At 42.0% G+C, this 22,045-nt stretch overlaps 1 protein-coding gene across 2 annotated transcripts in view; it reads left to right on the top strand.

Annotated features, from left to right (window-relative positions):
• The window catches only part of RAB30 (RAB30, member RAS oncogene family), an 80,938-nt gene that overhangs the window by 42,889 nt on the left and 16,004 nt on the right, over positions 1 to 22,045 (top strand). The window contains exons 1-2 of one of the 2 annotated variants that reach the window (XM_073808359.1): positions 15,212 to 15,234; positions 21,560 to 21,660. In XM_073808359.1, the coding sequence (XP_073664460.1) occupies positions 21,568 to 21,660 (93 nt within the window). In that variant the 5' untranslated portion in view covers positions 15,212 to 15,234; positions 21,560 to 21,567. Of the gene's footprint in view, positions 1 to 15,211; positions 15,235 to 21,559; positions 21,661 to 22,045 lie in introns of those variants that run through there. The other variant, XM_019948774.2, reaches the window with a different exon arrangement.

Consider the following 22,045-nt stretch of genomic DNA (forward strand, 5'->3'; position numbering starts at 1 on the left):
TGATCTTCTAATTATGCCCCCTCTCTCTCTGCCATCATGAAATTTACCCTCATCACAGGATAATTCTCAATAGCAAATAAGCATTCTCTAGTATTTCTTACCTGAAAACAATCCCCCCCCAAAACAATCCAAAATGTTTTCTAATTTTGTCTCTCAAATGTTATAAAATAAATTCGTTATTTAATTTAAGACTGTTGACCTTATACCCACCCTCTAGCTATCTTCTAGTTTCTTTGTTCCCTTTCTCAGTAAAACCTAAAAGTTGTCCATTGTTTTGGCGTTGACTGCTTCCCCTGACTCTAATCTCTTCTCATCGTTCCACAGGGACTATTCCTGTCTGTGTCTGCCAGTGACCTTGATGTTGCCAAGTCGAAGGCCACTGCTTTGTTTTAGTCTTACTTATTCTCTCAGCAGCATGTGACAAAGTAGATCTCTGTTTTCTTTGACACTCTACTTTCCTGGGTCTCTTCCTACCACTCTGGTCTCTTCTTCAGTCTCCTTCTGTCCTCAGCCTCTAAATGGAGATGTGCCCCATGTTCTGAAATGGCCCCCTTCTCTTCTCTATTTATTCACCCTCCACAGATGTCCTCTTCTAATCCAATGGCTTTCCCTAACATCCATTTGCTAATGACCCTCAAATCTGTAGCTTCATCCTCAAACTTCTTCTGGAACTCCAGATTCATGTCCAGGTAGATCTCTAAGAGACATTGCAAATTTAACGTGGGCGGAAGAGAACTCTTGATTTAGTCTCTACCCTAAACTTGTTCTTCTTTCAATCTTCCCCACCTCAGTAAGTGGTGCTAGTATTCCCCTCAAGTGCTCAAGCCAAAATGTCTAGGCATTACTTTTGATTTCTTTCTTTCTTCACCATCATCATCCAATCCTTCAGCAAGTTCTGTCTTCTCTATCTTCAGAAACATTCCCAAATTTATCTCCTTCCCTCCATCTTCATTACCAGCACCCTAGTCCAAGCTACATCATCTCTCACCTAGACTACTTGCAGTAACCTCCTAACTAGTTGCCCTGCTTCAACCGGTATCTATACCGCAATACCCTCCATTGCAGGGACCAGAGAAATCTTTGAAAAATGTTAATTGGTTTATGTCATATTCCTAACCACCCCTCTCCCTCCAGGTGGCCTCCTGTTGCACTCAGAATGAAGTCTAAACTCCTTGTCCTGGCTGACCAAGCTCTATGTGACCTGCCCCATGTCAGTCTCAGCCCTCTTCTTCTTGACCATGCATCCAGCCTCATTGTTCTATTTTTGGCTCCTTGCACATGCCAAGTCCATTCTTGTTTTAGCACACTTTGCATAGTTATTCCTTCAGCCTAAAATGCTCTTCCAGTCTTCATGTGCTTGTCCTTTTCTTATTCAAATCTCATCTTAAATAGAGTTGCCTCAGAGAGGCTTTCTGTGACAACTCACTCTAAAATTGCTGTCTGGGTACACTCTGTCCCTTCCTTTACTTTTTTTTTTTTTTTTTAACATCTTTATTGGAGTATAATTGCTTTACAATGTGTTAGTTTCTGCTTTACAACAAAATGAATCAGTTATATATACACATATGTTCCCATTAGCGCTTGCTACTATCAGGAATTTTCCTTGTTTATTTATGTATGTGCTCATTTCCACATTCATTCATTGCTCTCTCTTCTGCCTAGCTAGAATGTATACTCTATGAAGATGTGTGGCGGGGGAACTTGTCTGCCTGTTCATCACTGTATCCTCTGCTCGTGGGTCAGTGACTTGCACATAGTACGTGCTCACTACAAGTGTATGGAATGAGTGAATATGTTTATCTCATCTGTAGAATTCAGAGGCTAATACTTATGTCTCAGAGATGTTGAGGACTTGCGTTATCAAATTTGATAATGCGTCTAAAGTGAACGGTTCTGTGTCTGGCACCTTCTGCTTAATAAATAGAAACTATATTATTTTTAAAGTATCTAGCTCATTACAGACATTGAGCAAAGATTAATTCTCTCTTTTTCTTGCAGTCTGGGTCCGCTGCAATATTTTATATTGAAATAACCTGCACTCTGAACAAGGTTAAAAAATACTTCCCAATCAGCTTTTTTTTTTTCCCTAAAGAAAAGGTTTAAAAAGTGCTGTTCAATAACTCGTCAACATCAGTAAGTTTAGAACCATTATTAATGTCACTTCTCCCTCCCCCTCTTCCAGTACACACAGAGACACTTCATTATAACAAGGTTTGGCTTTCCCCTGGGAAATTATCATTTTCTTTTCTTTGGTTATATGATCTTTGCCAATTAACTCTCCTTAGGATCAAAGTGTTTTGGGGTTTGCTTTCCTCATCCTTGTGTTTAGGTTCTCTGAAAAGTATTCCTAGCTTTTGCATGTTCTGATCAATATTTCTTTTGCATTTATATTTATTCAGGATCTACTGAGTGCCAGGCAATGGGGATACAGATAGGAATTCATAAGGGCCTCTGTCCTTTAGGTCTAGTGGGGGAAGCAGGATACCTAAACCAATGAGGATAATGAAGTATCTATGAAGACAGTCTCCACAGAACACAGTGGAGGCGTAAAGGAGAGAGTGGCTAATTCACATGGGGGGAGGGGAGGAAGGTTCCAGAGCTATGTGGTTCCTTGCCAGCAACAAGGAGAGAATGGCCCCATGTGAGTCAAGTTGTGGATGAACCTGCCTTGGGGGCCACACTCTGGGAGCTGGGCATGGCTATGTGATCATCGTGGTGATGGTAACTCAAAGGTCACGAGAAATGAAGCCAGAGATATGAGCAGGGGCTGGGTCATGGGTGGCTCTGTATGCCCTACTAGGGAATTTGAACTTTCTCCAACAGTGACAATATAAGAGCAACACCTAAGATTTATTGGGTCCTTCCTGTATGCCAGGCTCTCTTCTTTGTGCTTTGTTGTATTAATTCTTTTCAGCCATACAGTAACCCTATGAGGTAGGTACAGTTATTATCCCTATTTACAAATAAAGAAATGTAGGCACCAAGAGGATAGGGAACTTGCCCAAGGTCACCCAACTCATGAAGGGCAGAGGTAGGACTCAGACTCAGGCAGTTTGGCTCCTACGTTCGCCCTCTTCACCAGGGTCCTGTCCTTCCTCTCACAGAGGGCTTGTGTAGGCCTGTAGTGGAGTCACACTGCACCTTGTCCGGGGGTTAGTGTCTAAAAGCTTCTAAAGCAAAGAATGCAGCGTGACGTTTTTCCTCGAAGTGGGGAGTATCTGAGTGAGGTTTGTTATGTTAGCGGTGGCATCTCATTGTCTCAATCAGCCCAGCAGCTTTCCCCCAACCTTGCAACAGAAGGCAGAGGCTTTGCTAGATATGCATGTAAGAGATGAAGAGTCAGTTTGTATTGAGGGACCCTGTTTTGTTTTTTTTTTTTTAACATCTTTATTGGAGTATAATTGCTTTACAATGGTGTGTTAGTTTATGCTTTATAACAAAGTGAATCAGCCATACATATACATATATCCCCATATCCCCTCCCTCTTGAGCCTCCCTCCCACCCTCCCTATCCCACCCCTCTAGGTGGTCACAAAGCACCGAGATGATTTCCCTGTGCTATGTGGCTGCTTCCCACTAGCTATCGGTTTTACATTTGGTAGTGTATATATGTACATACCACTCTCTCACTTCTTCCCAGCTTACCCTTCCCCCTCCCCATATCCTCAAGTCCATTCTCTATGTCTGCGTCTTTATTCCTGTCCTGCCCCTAGGTTCATCAGAACCATTTTTTTTTTTTTAGATTCCATATATATGTGTTAGCATACGGTATTTGTTTTTCTCTTTCTGACTTACTTCACTCTGTATGACAGACTCTAGGTCCATCCACCTCACTACAAATAACTCAATTTTGTTTCTTTTTATGGCTGAGTAATATTCCATTGTATATATGTGCCACATCTTCTTTATCCATTCATCTGTCGGTGGACACTTAGGTTGCTTCCATGTCCTGGCTATTGTAAATAGTGCTGCAATGAACATTGTGGTACATGTCTTTTTTTAAAATCTTACAATTAAAAACTCTATTTTACCATGAATTTGGTTGAACTATGGATCAAATTTTACTGAGTATGTATAGACTGAGCCATTTCTAGAATTTTTTTTTGAATTTTACTTATTTATTTTATACAGCAGGTTCTTATTACTTATCTATTTTATACATAGTAGTGTATATACATCAATACCAATCTCCCAATTCATACCACCCCCCCCCCCCACCGCAACCCCGCTTTCCCCCCTTGGTGTCCATACATTTGGTCTCTACATCTGTGTCTCTTTTTTCTGCCTTGCAAACTAGTTCATCTATACCATTTTTGTAGATTCCATATATATGTGTTAATATACGATATTTGTTTTTCTCTTTCTGACTTACTTCACTCTGTATAACAGTCTCTAGGTCCATCCACATCTCTACAAATGACCCAATTTTGTTCCTTTTTATGGCTGAGTAATATTCCATTGTGTATAGGTACCACATCTTCTTTATACATTTGTCTGTTGATGGGCATTTAGGTTGTTTCTATGACCTGGCTATTGTAAATAGTGCTACAATGAACATTGGGGTGCATGTATCTTTTTGACTTATGGCTTTCTCAGGGTATATGCCAGTAGTGGGATTGCTGGGTCATATGGTAGTTCTATTTTTAGTTTTTTAAGGAACCTCCATACTGTTCTCCATAGTGGCTATATCAATTTATATTCCCAGCAACAGTGCAAGAGGTTCCCTTTTCTCCACACCCTCTCCAGCATTTATTGTTTGTAGTTTTTTTGATGATGGCCATTCTGACTGGTGTGAGGTGATATCTCATTGTGGTTTTGATTTGCATTTCTGTTAATGATTAGTGATGCTGAGCATCCTTTCATGTGTTTGTTGGCAATCTGTATATCTTCTTTGGAGAAATGTCTAGTTAGGTCTTCCACCCATTTTGGGATTGGGTTGTTTGTTTTATTGATATGGAGCTGCATGAGCGGCTTGTATATTTTGGAGATTAATCCTTTGTCAGTTGTTTGAAAAGCCCCAAAGTGTCACACTCCTGCAGAAACCGAGCCCCTCCGTGACGACAGCATACTCAGCCTCCCCTCACTCTCTCCAGGGACCACATTCAATGGGCAGCAGAGCCCAGGCATTGCTTACATAGTGATTTTCCCTGTTGCAGTTTCTCTCGCTGGAGGGGTCCATGCTGGCTTGGATATCAGTAGGTATCAAGGAGGTTAACTATTCTGGGTCAGCTGACCAATTGGATTTGATTCCTTCAAGCTTTTTCTGATCTGAAAACTTAGTCCATTGTCATATCTATTATCTTTTCCAAGTCTGAGAAAATTCCTTCTAATTTCCAATGATGTCAGCTTTAGTAGCACAGCACTCTCCATGCTCCCCACTTATGGTTACTGATACTGGCCTGCGAGTCTTCTGCAGGTGTTAGGAACTTTGATCATTCCATCTGTTCTGTCACAATGGTACGATATTGCTGTTTTTTGCTTACAGTCAGACATTGTATGAGGTCATTTCTCTTGATAGTATTTCAAAAAACCCATCGCTGTATGTTCCTACAGGTCTTATGTTACGTTCTCCAGTTTTTAAAAATTGAAATGGGGCTTCCCTGGTGGCGCAGTGGTTGCGAGTCCACCTGCCGATGCAGGGGACGTGGGTTCGTGCCCCGGTCTGGGAGGATCCCACGTGCCGCGGAGCGGCTGGGCCCGTGAGCCATGGCCGCTGAGCCTGCGCGTCCGGAGCCTGTGCTCCAGAGGCCACAACAGTGAGAGGCCCGCGTACTGAAAAAATAAAAAAAAAAAAAAAAAAAAAAAAAATTGAAATGATTTTGTGACTACTTTAAAGAAAATGTTGTCATGATTCCAGTGATCAAAACCAAACCAAACCATCTAGTGCACAGGAAAAAGAGACAGGGAAGAACACATCAAAATGCTGGCAATGATTGTGTTCCTTTTGGTAATTCATTTTCCCTTTTTCTACGTTCTCTACGTTTTAAAAAAATGTGTCTGTGGTACATGCAAAATGTTAAAAGCTTGTTTATAAAGCTGGTGTGGGGGGGAATGAAAGTTAAAAAACAAAAAGCTCCCTGTGATCTCATAATCCAAACACAGTATATGTTCTTACTTTTGAAATGCCCTTGTTCACATACATGCTTATTTTTTATAGCTGCAGTTCTGACAAATGCAGCTTTGTGTCTTCTTTTAATTTTACAGCCTATTTTCAACATTATTTCATATTTCTACATAGTTTTCATAACTGGCATGATTATGGCTGCCCTGCATTCCATGGTGTTGATGTTCCATACAGAACTATCCCAAGTTGGACATTTGGATTGTTTCCAGTTCTTTTAGATAAGATGTAATGAGAATTTTTGATCATGTTGCTTTTTGAGTTTGTTCAGTTCTTTTCTTAAAGTGAATTCCCAGTAGTGAGCTCTGGGCATGGAAGGTTTGAACTCTGTTATGGATTTTGGTCTGTACCAAGGAAGATGCTGCTTTCTAGAAGAGCCAGTTGAAAATGTGGATGGTCACTAGCTGGGTTTGTGTGTACCTGTCTCCTGTTTCACTCACCAGTATTGAGTCCATGTATTTTAATAAAGTGTATTGTTTCTAAAGGAGTCATGTTTATTGATGAAAATTTAGAAAAGATATAAATATATAAAGAAGAAAATCTATAATCCCACCACCTAGACTAAGCATTTTTAAAATGTATTTTCTAACTGAAAGCATTTCCACTAAGATCAGGAGCAAGACAAGGATGTCCACTCTCGCCACTGTTATTCAACGTTGTTTTGGAAGTCCTAGCCATGGCAATCAGAGAAGAAAAAGAAATAAAAAGAATACAAATTGGAAAAGAAGAAATAAAACTGTCACTGTTTGCAGATGATATGATACTGTACATAGAGAATCCCAAAGATGCCATCAGAAAACTACTAGAACTAATCAATGAATTTGGTAAGGTTGCAGGATACAAAATGTACAGAAATCTCTGGCATTCCTATACACTAACAACAAAAAGAGAAATTAAGGAAACAATCCCATTACCATCGCGACAAAAAGAATAAAATACCTAGGAATAAACCTGCCTAAGGAGGTGAAAGACTTGTACTCAGAAGACTATAAAACACTGATTAAAGAAATTAAAGATGACATAAACAGTTGGAGAAATATACCATGTTCTTGGATTGGAAGAATTAATATTGAAAATGACTGTACTACCCAAAGCAATCTACAGATTCAATGCAATCCCTATCAAACTACCAATGGCATGCTTCACAGAATTAAAACAAAAAATTTTACAATTTGTATGGAAACACAAAAGACCCCAAATAGCCAAAGAAATCTTGAGAAAGTAAAACGGAGCTGGAGGAATCAGGCTCCCCAACTTCAAACTATACTACAAAGCTACAGTAATCAAGACAGTATGGTACTGGCACAAAAACAGAAATATACATTAATGGTACAGGATAGAAAGCCCAGAGATAAACCATGCATATATAGTCACCTAATTTATGACAAAGGAGGTAAGAACATACAATGGAGAAAAGACAGCCTCTTCAATAAGTGGTGCTGGGAAAACTGGACAGCTACATGTAAAAGAATGAAATTAGAACACTCCCTAACACCATACACAAAAATAAACTCAAAATGGATTAAAGACCTAAGTGTAAGGCCAGACACTATAAAACTCTTAGAGGAAAACATAGGAAAAACACTCTTTGACATAAACCACAGCAAGATCTTTTTTGACCCACCTCCTAGAGTAATGAAAATAAAAACAAAAATAAACAAATGGACCTAATTAAACTTAAAAGTTTTTGCACAGCAAAGGAAACCATAAACAAGATGAAAAGGCAACCCTCAGAATGGGAGAAAATATTTGCAAGTGAAACAACGGACAAGGATTAATCTCCAAAATATACAAACACCTCATGGGGTACAATATCAAAAAACCAAACAACCCAATTAAAAAATGGGCAGAAGGCCTAAATAGACATTTCACCAAAGAAGACATACAGATGGCCAAGAGGCACATGAAAAGAGGCTCAACATCACTAACTATTAGAGAAATGCAAATCAAAACTACAATGAGGTATTACCTCATATGGGTCAGAATGGCCATTGTCAAAAAAAAATCTAGAAACAATAAATGCTGGAGATCAATGGAACAGGATAGAAAGCTCAGAGATAAGCCCACGCACATATGGTCACCTTATTTTTGATAAAGGAGGCAAGAATATACAATGGAGAAAAGACAGCCTCTTCAATAAGTGGTGCTGGGACAACTGGACAGCTATGTGTAAAAGAATGAAATTAGAACACTCCCTAACACCAAACACAAAAATAAACTCAAAATGGATTAAAGACCTAAGTGTAAGGCCAGACACTATAAAACTCTTAGAGGAAAACATAGGCAGAACACTCTATGGCATAAATCACAGCAAGATCCTTTTTGACCCACCTCCTAGAGAAATGGAAATAAAAACAAAAATAAACAAATGGGACCTAGTGAAACTTAAAAGCTTTTGCACAGCAAAGGAAACCATAAATAAAATGAAAAGATAACCCTCAGAATGGAAGGAAATATTTGCAAACGAAGCAACTGACAAAGAATTAATTTCCAAAATTTACAAGCAGCTCATGCAGCTCAATATCAAAAAAACAAACAACCCAATCCAAAAATGGGCAGAAGACCTAAACAGACATTTCTCCAACGAAGATATACAGGTTGCCCACAAACACATGACAGAATGCTCAACATCACGAATCATTAGAGAAATGCAAATCAAAACTACAATGAGGTATCACCTCACACCAGTCAGAATTGCCATCATCAAAAAATCTACAAACAATAAATGCTGGAGAGGGTGTGGAGAAAAGGGAACCCTCTTGCACTGTTGGTGGGAATGTAAATTGATACAGCCACTATGGAGAACAGTATGGATGTTCCTTAAAAAACTAAAAATAGAACTACCGTATGACCCAGTAATCCCACTACTGGGCATATACCCTGAGAAAACCATAATTCAAAAAGAGTCATGTACCACAATGTTCATTGCAGCTCTATTTACAATAGCCAGGACATGGAAGCAACCTAAGTGTCCATCGACAGATGAATGGATAGAGAAGATGTGGCACATATATACAATGGAATATTACTCAGCCATAAAAAGAAACAAAATTGAGTTATTCCTAGTGAGGTGGATGGACCTAGAGTCTGTCATACAGAGTGAAGTAAGTCAGAAAGAGAAAAACAAACATCTCTATTTTAAAGAAATGAAACTGGAAATTAGATGCTACTTGATGAATGTGGTTTATGTAAAGAGGTAAATCAGAGGTTCAATGACTAGTACCATTGTCAAAGAGAAGACTTTATCCTTATATCAAAAACAGTAAATAAATATAATGTTTTAAGTTAAAAAAAAAAGAAAGAGAAAAACAAATACTGTATGCTAACACATATATTTGGAATCTAAAAAAAAAAAAAAATGGTCATGAAGAACCTAGGGGCAGGAGGGGAATAAAGATGCAGACCTACTAGAGAATGGACTTGAGGACACAGGGAGGGGGAAGGGTAAGCTGGGAAGAAGTGAGAGAGTGGTATGTACATATATACACTACCAAATGTAAAACCGATAGCTAGTGGGAAGCAGCCACATAGCACAGGGAAATCATCTCGGTGCTTTGTGACCACCTAGAGGGGTGGGATAGGGAGGGTGGGAGGGAGGCTCAAGAGGGAGGGGATATGGGGGTATATGTATGCATATGGCTGGTTCACTTTGTTGTACAACAGAACCTAACACAGTATTGTGAAGCAATTATACTCCAATAAAGATCTATTAAAAACTGTATTTTCTTCCAAGTATATATTTCATAGTGTTATATCATGTTGCTCAGTAAAAGTGTAACCATTTCTCCATTGTTGGATACAGGCTTTACTCGATCCATTTTGGGGGTCTATTCTAAGTAATACTGGAATGAACTTTCTATGTGTGCTACTGTGAATGAACCTTTGTGCACATCTTGGAATCATTCCTTAGGAAAATTCCCAGAAGCAAAATTGCTATATCAAAGAGTGTGGATGTTGTTAAGGCTTTTGATAAATATTGAAAACTTGCTAGTGAGGAAAGTTGTGCCACTTTATACTTCACCTGCTTAGACGTCACTGGCTGGGTGAGAGGTGGCAAGGGCCTGAGCCAGGTTGGTGCGGTAGAGACAAAGGTAGTGCAGAGAGGGGTATTCAAGATACATTTCTGACAGCACATCTGCAGGCCTTGGCAACAAATGGCTTATGGCAGGCTGTGTGCTTGCGCGTGTATGTGTGTGTTGGGGGACCAGGCTGGGGGAGAATTTCTACCCCATCTTCCAGATAGGATTTGCCAGGATGCAGACAAAATAATTTACAGGACAGCACCTAGCAAACTTGAGGTGCTCTATAGATGTAAAAGCTTATTGATAGTAACTATGAAATCCCACCCAAAAGGCTGTTTCAAGGATGAAATGGGCTGGTGTGTATGAAGCCTCTAAGCTCTAGGCAAATAGTCATTCTCCTGTGACCTGGCACAATCTTGGGAGATAAACTTGGGAGAATTGCTACATTTTATCCTCATCCGTTTGAGTCATAGAGCACGTGGACACTTGCTTTCCTTTTCCTTTGTCTCCTGCTTCCAGTGAGGAGGGAATCAGCTTAAACAGCTGAGGGTAGGGTCCAGCCTGGAGTGACGGGGAAGGAGATACCTCCATGCTTGGTCTGCCTTGGGTCCCTAAGGCAGAGGGAAGTGCTTGGGGCTGCAGCCGTGACCTCTGGTCTCTTGGCTGGGCCACATTGTGCGCTCACCCTGGGGGAGGAGCCTAAAGATGCTGATAATGAGGCCCTTCCGGTGCAGCCAAACAGGCGCAGGAAAGCTTCTGCAGAGGAAAGATTAGACACAATCCCCGATTTAGAGAACACGATGGCGGGGGTGGGGGGTGGGGGACAAACCTCCCCCCCTCCCCGGAGCTCTTTGTGGGTGGTATTGTTTATTGTTGGAGGAGAACAATAGAGGGAGCCTGGCCTGGGCTTGTGCAGAAGCTGGAAACAGCAAGTTGGGTCTGGGGAAGGCCTTTTTTAGATCAGTGCAACAAACATGTTTTGCAGACTGAGGCTCCCAATCTTGGAAAGGGATTAATGAGTGGGACGGGTATCTTCCTTTTCCCCTGGAAATCAAGGTGCCAATACTACCAAGCGCATCCAAGGCTCTTGGTCAAGCACCTGCCCCCAGGTGCTGTGGTACAAAACAAATTAGCTCTGCTTGGGGAGTGAACTGAATGGGGGCCCAAGTGGGTCCTCAGCAGTGGCCCTCCCTCCTCCTCTCACTTATATGTGGGAAAACACATTTGGGCTCAGGGCAGTGACACCTTCTCACTGTGGAAGGTGAAAGAGCCTTGTTTACTTAAACAAGATCATTTGGAAGTGTGCTTTGGTTAAAGTTCTGATGAAATGCTGTTTCTTGGATTACTTTTCATTTTTCTTCTTTGTCCGGTATCCCAAATCCATTTTGTATTTCGAGGAAATAGGAAAATATAAAAGACAATATGTACAAAGAAGAAGGTAAACTATTTTATTGTCTTGGTTTTGAAAATAATATTGTGGAGATCTCAGGCCTACTTTATTATTTTTTTTGCATGTCTTAAAAACTATTCCCAAGGGCTGCTTTTTTTTTTCTTTTTCCTCTCTTCGAGATTCCTTTTATTGGATGTAATATCCCTCCCAATGCAAGCAAGCCAAGGGCTGCTTTTGACCTGCCTCCCATCCACGGGTCCATGCCAGCTTCCATTGGTGGTTAGGCCCGTGGCCTCGCCCAGTAGGGATTTATATTTGCAGACTTTATTTGTCCTGGCGGCAGCTCTGATTTAGAGTCAGGGGACCCACGTGTCTCTTCTGACTCTGTTGCTTGCATGCTGAGTGGCCTGAGGTGAGTCACTCTCCTAGTTTCAAATGCCATTTCTGTGAAATGGGGAGAAAAGGACAGGCTTCTCCTGCTTCCTCAGGAAGATTCTGTGTCAGGGTACAGTGAGAGTAATTTCTGAGTGGTAATACATGATTTACATGGGCGAGAGTTTTGTTTTTATTAGTGACACAAATAGACTATTTTTCTGTCCATTGGATTTGGCTGTCATACGATGGGTATTTGGTTTTAAGGGAAGTTGATGTGAAAGAATGAGCCTACCATGTCGAGTCTTGCTGCTCTGAGACATGTTTTAATATATACCATGAACTAGAAAAAGCAACTGCAGAACTTGGGTGGAACATTCCTTCCTGAATCTCTGTCACAGGAAGGGGTGCAGCAGGGCAGACAAAGAGAAAAACAAATAGAGACGGAGCACCCCAAACAGATATTTTTAAAAGGGCCCCTTTCTCTGTATTAGGACAACTACCTTGCCTTTTTATTTATTTATTTATTTATTATTATTATTATTATTTTTTCGGTACGCGGGCCTCTCACTGTTATGGCCTCTCCCGTTGCGGAGCACAGGCTCCGGATGCGCAGGCTCAGCGGCCTTGGCTCACGGGCCCAGCCGCTCCGCGGCATGTGGGATCTTCCCGGACCGGGGCACGAACACGTGTCCCCTGCATTGGCAGGTGGACTCTCAACCACTGCGCCACCAGGGAAGCCCTACCTTGCCTTTTAAGCACTATTGTAGACTGAATGAAAGGGCAGAGTCTATTAAGAGTTAGAGGTTGTCTTCTTTCCCAGAAAGAGCTACATACTACAGCCTCTCCAGAAGCAAACACTGTTGCTAGTTTTCTTTTGTATTTTTCGGAGATATTTTATGCATATGCAGATAAATAATTATATGCCCCTCTTTTCATACTATACACACCATTCTCCACCTTGCTTCTTTCACTTAATGTATCTTACAGATATCCATAGTGGGCTGCGTGGTTTTCACCATATGTACAACTATTTTCCTGCTGATGGATTTAGGCTGATTTCTTATTTGCTATTACAAACATTGTTGTAAGGAATATCCTACTCCATGTGTTTTCGCACATGTGTATCAGTATAAGTGTAGGACAGATTCCTAGGAGTGAAATTGCTGGGTCGGAGGGGTTATAATAGCCCTTTTAGTTTTAACTCAGTATTGCCCTCCATAGAAGTTGCATTGATTTGCCTCCCACCAGCAGTATTCAATGCCCCATTTCTCTACACTCTGTCCAATACAGAGTGAATGTTGCCAATCTGATATGAAAAATGGCCTCTGATTACAAATTGATTATAGTTTTCATTATAAATTATTATTTATAATTATAAATCATTTAGTTTGAATTTACTCAAACTATATGAGTGAGGCTGATCTTTTCTTTTTTTTAAATGTAAGTACCATTTTAATTTCCTTCTTGTAAACTATCTGCTCATGTCCTTTGCCCTATTTTTCTATTGGGTTATTCATTTTTTCTTATTGATTTGTAGGAACTCTTTATGCATTTAAGGAAATTAGCCCTTAGTTATATGCATTTCAGGTATTTTAGTCAGTTTATCTTTTACTCTTTTGCAATGCAGAATTTAAAAAAAATTAGTCAAATGGGTCACTATCTTTATTTTATGGCTTTGATTTTGAGCAATTCTTAGAAAGCCTGCCCCACTTTAAGATTTATATATTTATGTATATCCTGCTTTCTTCTAGCACTTTCATGTTTTCGTTTTTAAAAATCCAAATCTTTAATCCATATGGAATTTATTTTAGTATAACTCTCACAGAGTTCCAACTTAATTTTGTCACAGAAAAACTTGGATCTTGAATCCTGATACTTTTACTCATTAGCTGTGTAATTTTGAACAAATAGGTTAACTTCTCTGAACCTCAGTTTCCTTATCTATATATAAGAATAATAAGCGTACCTAGAAGGAGGAGATATGGGGATATATGTATATGTATAGCTGATTCACTTTGTTATAAAGCAGAAACTAACACACCATTGTAAAGCAATTATACTCCAATAAAGATGTTAAAAATTAGCCTACCTAATGAGGTTGTTGAAAAAGTTAAATAAGATTATATATGGAAACAGCACAGTTCCTGGCACATCGTAAGTGTTCAAATCATGTTCCAAATACCCAGGAACCTGGGAAAACAGTGTGTTCATGCAACGGGGAGAAGTTCTAGGTGCATAGGATACAGAGGTCACCTTGCAACTCACCAGTGTGTGACTTAGGATGAATCACGTCATCACCTAAACCCTTGGTTTCCTCACCTGCCTAATGAATGATAAGAACCAGTTCTTGTTGGCAGGTCCAGATTAGATCATGTCTGTGAAAGCATTTGGTAAACTGTAAAGGGCCCTATGAAAATGCTGGGGATTATGGCCTGACGAATGAGGAGCAGCCATGGCACAGGTGGGCGTTTGCCATCCCTGGCCAAGAAGAATAATTAACTCACAGTAACTTGAAATTAGCAGCTGATGTAAAGCAAGTGAGCTGCAGCAGTTGATTAAAGTAATGTTTAGTAATTGCCTTCTAGTAATTAAGCAATAATGAGCTTCCTGAGACAGAACCTTGTTAGAGCAAAAGACAGATCAAACAGTTCCAATTCATCCTGTACTTCTTGAACACAGCCAGTGGAGTATGCAGACACGAGTATCTTGTTGAAGCGTGGTCCTTGTCTTTAAGGACAGACAGTAGGAGCAATAGATGTGTAGGGCACGGCCCCTCCACCAGACAGAGCACGTGTGGATATGTACTTGGAGGAAGGTCCCCAGTGCCCTGGGATTGTCCAGGAGGGAGAGACTCACTTGCTCAGCCCTGTGTGCCAGTCTGAACCCAGTCCCTGGAGTCTGGCCCAGATTCTGAAGAACCCCAGCTCAGTAATGCTTTCTTCAAATATTACTTGCTGCCCTTTTTTATTCCTTGTTTGGTTGTTTTTGATGTTTCTAATGTCCTGCCCATCTTCCTCCACAGCTGGGGTTGTGCTTAGGGCCTCTGTTTCTACTAGACCTGATGAGTCGAATTTTCCCTGGGTAGGAGTTGCTAGATAAAATATAGAATGCCCAGAGACTTCCCTGGCAGTCCAGTGGTTAAGACTCCACGCTCCCAATGCAGGGGACCCGGGGTCGATCCCTGGTTGGGGAACTAAGATCCCACATACTGCAACTAAGCCCACAAGCGACAACTACTGAGCCCGCGTGCCGCAACTAGAGGAGCCCGCGCGCCGCAACTAGAGAAGCCCGTGTGCTGCAATGAAGACCCAGCTCAGCCTAAAAAAGTATGTCATAGGAAGTATTTGGGTCATACTTATATACTAAAAAATTATTCATAGGTCCCATGTAATATTTGGAGCAAACATATTAAAATTTATTTGTTTGCTATCTGAAATTGAAATTTAGCTAGGTCTCCTCTTCCTTCCTTCTTCCCTCCCTCCCTCTAGCAACCCTACCTGGGTAGCCCTGATTTCAAATGCTATAAAATAGCATTTGACACTAATGTTTCGTGGAGGCTTAGTAGCAAGGGATGTTAAAAGGTATTAATATAAGAAAAGATTTTTCAGCTAAAGTCATGTTTGGTAAATCCTGGATTAAACAGCCAGTTTTCTTCATTGTGGAAATTTTCAAAACCTTTTAAATCTCCAACATTGGGTTATAGTATTTAGTATTTCTCAGTTATGTCACTATCTTCCCCCTCCCCCTTCCTGAGATTTTAGGGTCATAGGAGCAAGTGTTGAGTGAAGGCTGATGGGCATTCTGGGTGTCCATTCTTTTTGTAGACCGTGAGTTCTGATTCTGGGTTTTGGGAAAATAGCACTCTGTAGAAAACAAAAAAACTTCTTGTAATATTATGATTGTTTTTGTTTAAAAAATCCATAAATGAAAAAACGCATAGATGTGAGAATATATATATTAAAAAAGTTAGAAGGATGTATGCCAAAATATTAACTGTACTTACCCCCAGGTGGGGTGTGGGTAGGGAAAAAGATTTCCCCCAGGTGATTTTCTTTCCTTTTTGTTTGGCTATGTGCTCTGCAATCAGTATATGTGACTCTTGTCAGAGGGTTGAGGGAAAAAAATTTTTTTGATTATTATATTTTTTAAAACATTTGATTATTATACATTTGATTATGAATCACTTTTCCATATATTACCTGATTTGCCTCTCAAGCAACTCAGTGGTGTAGGTTCTGATACTATCCCGATTTTAGGGATGAGGAAACTTTACACGGCTCTCTGGCAGACCCAGTTCTCATACTGCCTCTTTGGGTTAGAGAAGGGGCAGCACACGCTGTCCTGGGGGAGGGGCTGTCCTGGGGAGGGGCTGTCCTAGGAGGGGCCCTGGCGCCTGTTCACCCACCCCTTCCATTTATAGACCAAGGTTGAGACCTTGAAAGAGAAAAGGACCTGCGTGAGACACACGGTTTTTGAACGAGGACAAGTCCCCCGAGTATCATTTTCTTGGGCAGGGGCTGGGGGTCAGAAGCCAGGGCAGGGATCTGGCCCTGTGTTCACCAGAAGCCTTGACTTTATCTGTTACCCTGAGCCCAAAAGGGCAAGGGGAAAAAATGTTCTGATGTACAGCAGTGAATACAGTTTGTTTTGTTTTTTTAAAAGGTCACTTTGATAAATGGTTTATGTTGCCAAAATCACATTGCTTAGAATTTTTTTTCTTTTAAGCTTTTCATAGTACATCTTGCTTCCTTATCCTTTTTAAACTCATTTTTTTCTTTTCTTCATCTCTTTTTCCTTTTTTGAATCTTCTGTACATATCCATTTATTTAGAGCTATTGTGGTGATGATATTTGAGGTTTCGCTTGTTTATCTGAGTAGTGTTCCTGTTTATATTCCCTGTGCCGATACTTGGTTACAGGGACAAATGGTGACTGAATTGTGGATGTGGTTTTCAAGGAAAAGTCTGGGCCCAGCTCCTAAAAGAGACCTGGGCTTGGAGGGCATCATGAGGAGCTGTGCTTGTATGACCTAGAATCAGTGTGTGGTCCTTTCAATGTGGGTGCATTGCTCCTAGACCAGGGAGGTTCCAGAACACTGCGCTCCAAGGGACCTCAGGGCACATTCAACTGACCCTGCAGCCCTCATGACAGTTACAGCAACGCTGTCAGCCACGAGGCAGGGGGCCGCAGCATCCTATTTCAGTAGGAGCAGGGCTCTGGAGTCAGATGGATCTGTCTTTGGGTCCTGGTCCTAAGACTAACTAGCTGCATGACTTTAGGATAAACTCTTTGTGCCTGTTTCCTCTGCTATGATTAGGGATGGTAATCATAGTACCCTACCTCATACGGTTGTTGTGAGGATTAAATAAGTGAACACATGTAGAAGAATACCTGGCACATAATAAACATTGAATTAAGTGTCAGCTATTATTAACAATAATAGAATATACAGTTCTTAGAATTGTGCTTGGCCAGTAGCGTATCTTGTGACATGTTTGCTCCCCAGACAAGGTGCAACTTTTGTTTTCAGTTTTAGGGCTGCGTGTAACTAACTGCTACTGAGTGGGATCCCCCTCCTTGGATGCTGTCTCGTCACTTGGTGATTGGTGATGCCTGAGCTGTTACAGTACTTCCCAAACAGAAAGGCTTCCTCAGAGCATAGTTTCCAGAGATTCTTGTGAGCTTTTCATCCAGCAATGTGTTTTCTATTAGAAACAGAACAGTAACCACAGCCAGTAACCTGGAGTTTACAGTCCAGCCGTAGCCACAGGCAGCCTGCATTTCTAAAGAGACCAGACACTTTTTCTCCCAGAAGTTTATTTAAAAAAACATTTAACGGAGCATTAAAATAATTTCTTATAGAAAGGAAAAGGGCCTTCACTTTTTTTTTTTTTTTGCGGTACGCGGGCCTCTCACTGTTGTGGCCTCTCCCGTTGCAGAGCACAGGCTCCGGACGTGCAGGCTCAGCGGCCATGGCTCACAGGCCCAGCAGCTCCGCGGCATGTGGGATCTTCCCGGACTGGGGCATGAACCCGTGTCCCCTGCATCGGCAGGTGGACTCTCAACCACTGCGCCACCAGGGAAGCCCGGGCCTTCACTTTTAGTCTGTGGCTTGCTCCAGGTGGTCTCTACCCGAGACTTGACTATGAACGTGACTCTGGCCACGTAACTCTTTGCCTTCCTTCTCTGAAGGTGCATAATTTGGGCACTGTTGACCTTCTCTTAAGAGCCCTGTTTCTCAGGTCTTTGTTTTTGGACTTTCTTCTCTCGATTCTCTGCTTTGTTTCTTTGACCTCTGCCAAAGATGGAGAAATAAATGTGTTGCAAACAATCTAAGCACAGAAAAAGAATGTGGCCCAGTACTGTGTTCTCTTTTTGTTGACTTAGGAAGCAGTGAGTTATGGTCCGCATATGAGCCACAGAGCCTCACATCTTCCTGCTCTCCTTGCACCTAGCCCTGAGATATATTTCCTTTTCACTTTTAACAGCTTTATTGAGTTTTAATCCCTGCCTTTTTAGCCAGAGTCTGACCTTGGTTCTTATTTAAACTGCTACAGTGTGGTAGAAAGAGTTCTGGATTTGAAGCCAGAGGGGAAGAGAAAAAGGAAATCACATTTATTGAGTCTTACCCTTCATCATTCCATTTCTTCAGATCTTTCTTAAGATGCTATTATAAGCCAGGCATTCTGAAAGGCACCGTAGGGCAGTGCTTCAGGGATGTGGGAGCTGGACCCAGGCTATCTGGGTTTGAATTGCACTTCCATCAGTGAAGGGGGACCCACTGTTAAGTAGGACCTTAATGACTTCTTATTTAACTTCTCCTGTGCCTCAGTCTCCCCATCTGTCAAGTTAGAATGCTAATAGTGTCTACCTGATAGGAGTGTTGTGAGGATCAATGAGTTAATAATAAAGAATGAGGTGATGATGATGATGACGGTGACAGTGGTGATGATAGGGAGGGGCTGGGGTCAGGGCTCAATCAGACAGAGACTTCACTGCTCTCATGCTGCTCACAGCTGTGTGTGCGCGTGCACGTGCATGCTGAGGGATGAACTTGGAGTGTGAGACAGATATAAATAATTAAGTACAGTAAAACTTGGTGAGTTACTATAGGGCAGGGGAGGGGACTGTGGGAGCATATGGCAGTGAGGCTTCTTTTGATGGCATGTATACCTTCTGAACTTGAAGTCTGGCTGTTAGCTTTATGACTTTGGGTGACCCTCAATTTACTCACCTGCAAAACAGGTAACATAAAATACCAGCCTCATAAACTTGTAAAAACAAATGGAAATAGACATAAAGTGCCAAGTATAGTGCCTGGCATATAGTGAGTTCAGTGACTGTTTATGGACCCAGATTCTTTTTTTTTTTTTTTAAAGAAGATGTTAGGGGTAGGAGTTTATTAATTTATTTATTTTTGCTGTGTTGGGTCTTCGTTTCTGTGCGAGGGCTATCTCTAGTTGTGGCAAGTGGGGGCCACTCTTCATTGCGGTGCGCGGGCCTCTCACTCTCTTGGCCTCTCTTGTTGCGGAGCACAGGCTCCAGACGCGCAGGCTCAGTAGTTGTGGCTCACGGGCCTAGTCGCTCCGCGGCATGTGGGATCCTCCCAGACCAGGGCTTGAACCCGTGTCCCCTGCATTGGCAGGCAGATTCTCAACCACTGCGCCACCAGGGAAGCCCTGGATCCAGATTCTTGACAGAGAGATATTTTTCCTTCACAGTCCCGGTGAACAGAGACAGAACCCCCTGGGCTGCCACCTGCACGTTGGCTTGGCCGTCAGTCATCTTTCCAAGGATCATTGGAATCCACATAGAAACCACCTTTGCACACAGGGAATCTACTCCTCTGGCTCCTTCACAAGTCTCAGTGCAGTGGACTCCCCTTCTGTCCTTCCACCCTGCAACCCTCAGCCCTTTGAGCTTCAGCTGGCTGGTAGGAGTGACTCCGGGCTGCTCTAGCCTCCCAGGCACCCTTACCATCTTGGGCTCGCTGATCATCCTTTTCCTCTTCCTCCAGAGTCCCTTGGGCTTGTTCTGCCTTCACCTTATGAAATGAGGTTTTTTCTGGTTTTCTCAATTTTATTTAACTTTGTTATTGTTTTTTTAAAATTTATTTATTTAATTTATTTATTTTTGGCTATGTTGAGTCTTCGTTGCTGCCTGCAGGCTTTCTCTCTAGTTGCGGCGAGTGGGGGCTACTCTTCGTTGTAGTGTGCGGGCTTCTTATTGCGGTGGCTTCTCTTGTTGCAGAGCATGGGCTCCAGGCGCGCGGGCTTCAGTAGTTGTGGCACATGGGCTCAGTAGTAGTGGCTTGCAGGCTTTAGAGCGCAGGCTCAGTAGTTGTGGTGCACCGGCTTAGTTGCTTCGCGGCATGTGGGATCTTCCCGAACCAGGGCTGGAACCCATGTCCCCTGCATTGACAGGTAGATTCTTAACCACTGCGCAACCAGGGAAGCCCTGTTATTGTTTTCTAACTTTTCTCATGTTGGTTTCAAGGGCAGAGACTGTCTCATCTCTGTATTTCCTATGGTGACTAGCACAGTGCTGTAGTAGGTACTCAGTAGACAATAATTGTTTTTACGCGGGTAGGGCTTTGTGGTTAACCAAGCCTCTTTTGTATAGTTTTTTTTTTTTTTCTTTCAAATCTGCACCACAGTCCTCTGAAGTAGACAGAGCAGGTAGTATTCTTTTTAGCACAATTAAGAAACTAAGGCCTACACTTCAGCCATAGGTCCATTGATTATTTAATTCTACAGAGAAGATATTTACTGAGTTTAACTCTGTCCCATGGGCTAGGAAAATAGAGCTGAAAGACATCATCCCTTCCCTCGAGGATGAGGCAGATGTTTGAACAAATAATTGTATGAAGTTTCAGGACAGAGGAACAATGAACGTGTTTATTGGGGGAAGATCAGCGAAAAATTGAGAGAGAAAGAGACGCTTGCATTGGTCCTTAAAGGGTTGACTTCACAACACAGAAAGGGTGGGCGGGAGGGCATCCCAGATAGAGGAAATACCATGTACACAGCCTATGGGAATGAAAAGACCAGCACCTTGGGAGATACTGCAGCATCAGCAAGGCTGGCAGGAGGTGTATAGCAACGGGGTGGTGATAGAAGGGAAGATGGCAGTAACTCCCACTGGTAAGACCCCAAGACCCCCAGGGCTTGCAGGAGACTGGAAGCTTCCTCCCTTTGTTCAGTCTCCCAGTTTCTAGCCCTTCCTCCCAGAGGCACTCACAGCATGTACATAAACCACCTTTCAGCTTTGGATGGGCTCCCCTTCGCTCTGCTTCCTTGCACCCCCAGCTTGTCTGCACAGAGATTTGCAATCTCCTTTTGATGCTAAAAGAAAACATCTTATCACATGAGAGACCTGTGACCTGACTGCTTGGAAGAATAAAGTTTACCAGGTGAAATGACCTCTGTGTCATTTGCTCTTTGTGGTGTGAGGTGACTGGGAAGGAATAAAGTCCGTCTGTGACCAAACACCTGTGTTCCTCTCTCACTGGCAGGGTCACCAGAGGGGAGTGTTAAATTGCTCCTCAAATGAGTCAGCCCTGCTGTTCCCGAGGAGACGGGGTGGTGCAGCTTGAGCTCTGTGGGCAAGTCTGACCAGGCCCATCTCACTCGTGCCTGTGTTTGCCTTGCAGCTGTGTAAATGAGTATGGAAGATTATGATTTCCTGTTTAAAATTGTTTTAATCGGCAATGCTGGTGTGGGGAAGACGTGCCTAGTCCGACGGTTCACTCAGGTAAGAAGTCTGAAGTCTGGGGTCGGGTTTTTCCATCTGGCCTTCGGGGTTAGGGGATCCTGACAGGATGGGTGAGTGGTACCTACGCCAGCCTCTTGGCTGCCAATGCTTAACGAGCCCTTTGCAAGTGTACCAGCTCCATAGCCTAGTCTGGAGGGTTTTTTTCCGACATTTAAAAATTTTCATCTTATTTGAAGTCTCAGCAACGGTGAACATGACCACTATTTTCTCTGTGAAATATCCTTTGTTCTTTCTTTTCTTTTGACTTTTTAAAAAAATTGAAGTATAGTTGATGTACAGTATTATATTATAGGTGTACAACATAGTGATTCACCATTTTTAAAGGTTAGACTCCATTTATAGTTATTATAAGATGTTGGCTGGA

Source organism: Tursiops truncatus, chromosome 8 (genome assembly GCF_011762595.2).
Source record: "Tursiops truncatus isolate mTurTru1 chromosome 8, mTurTru1.mat.Y, whole genome shotgun sequence".
NCBI lineage: Eukaryota > Metazoa > Chordata > Mammalia > Artiodactyla > Delphinidae > Tursiops > Tursiops truncatus.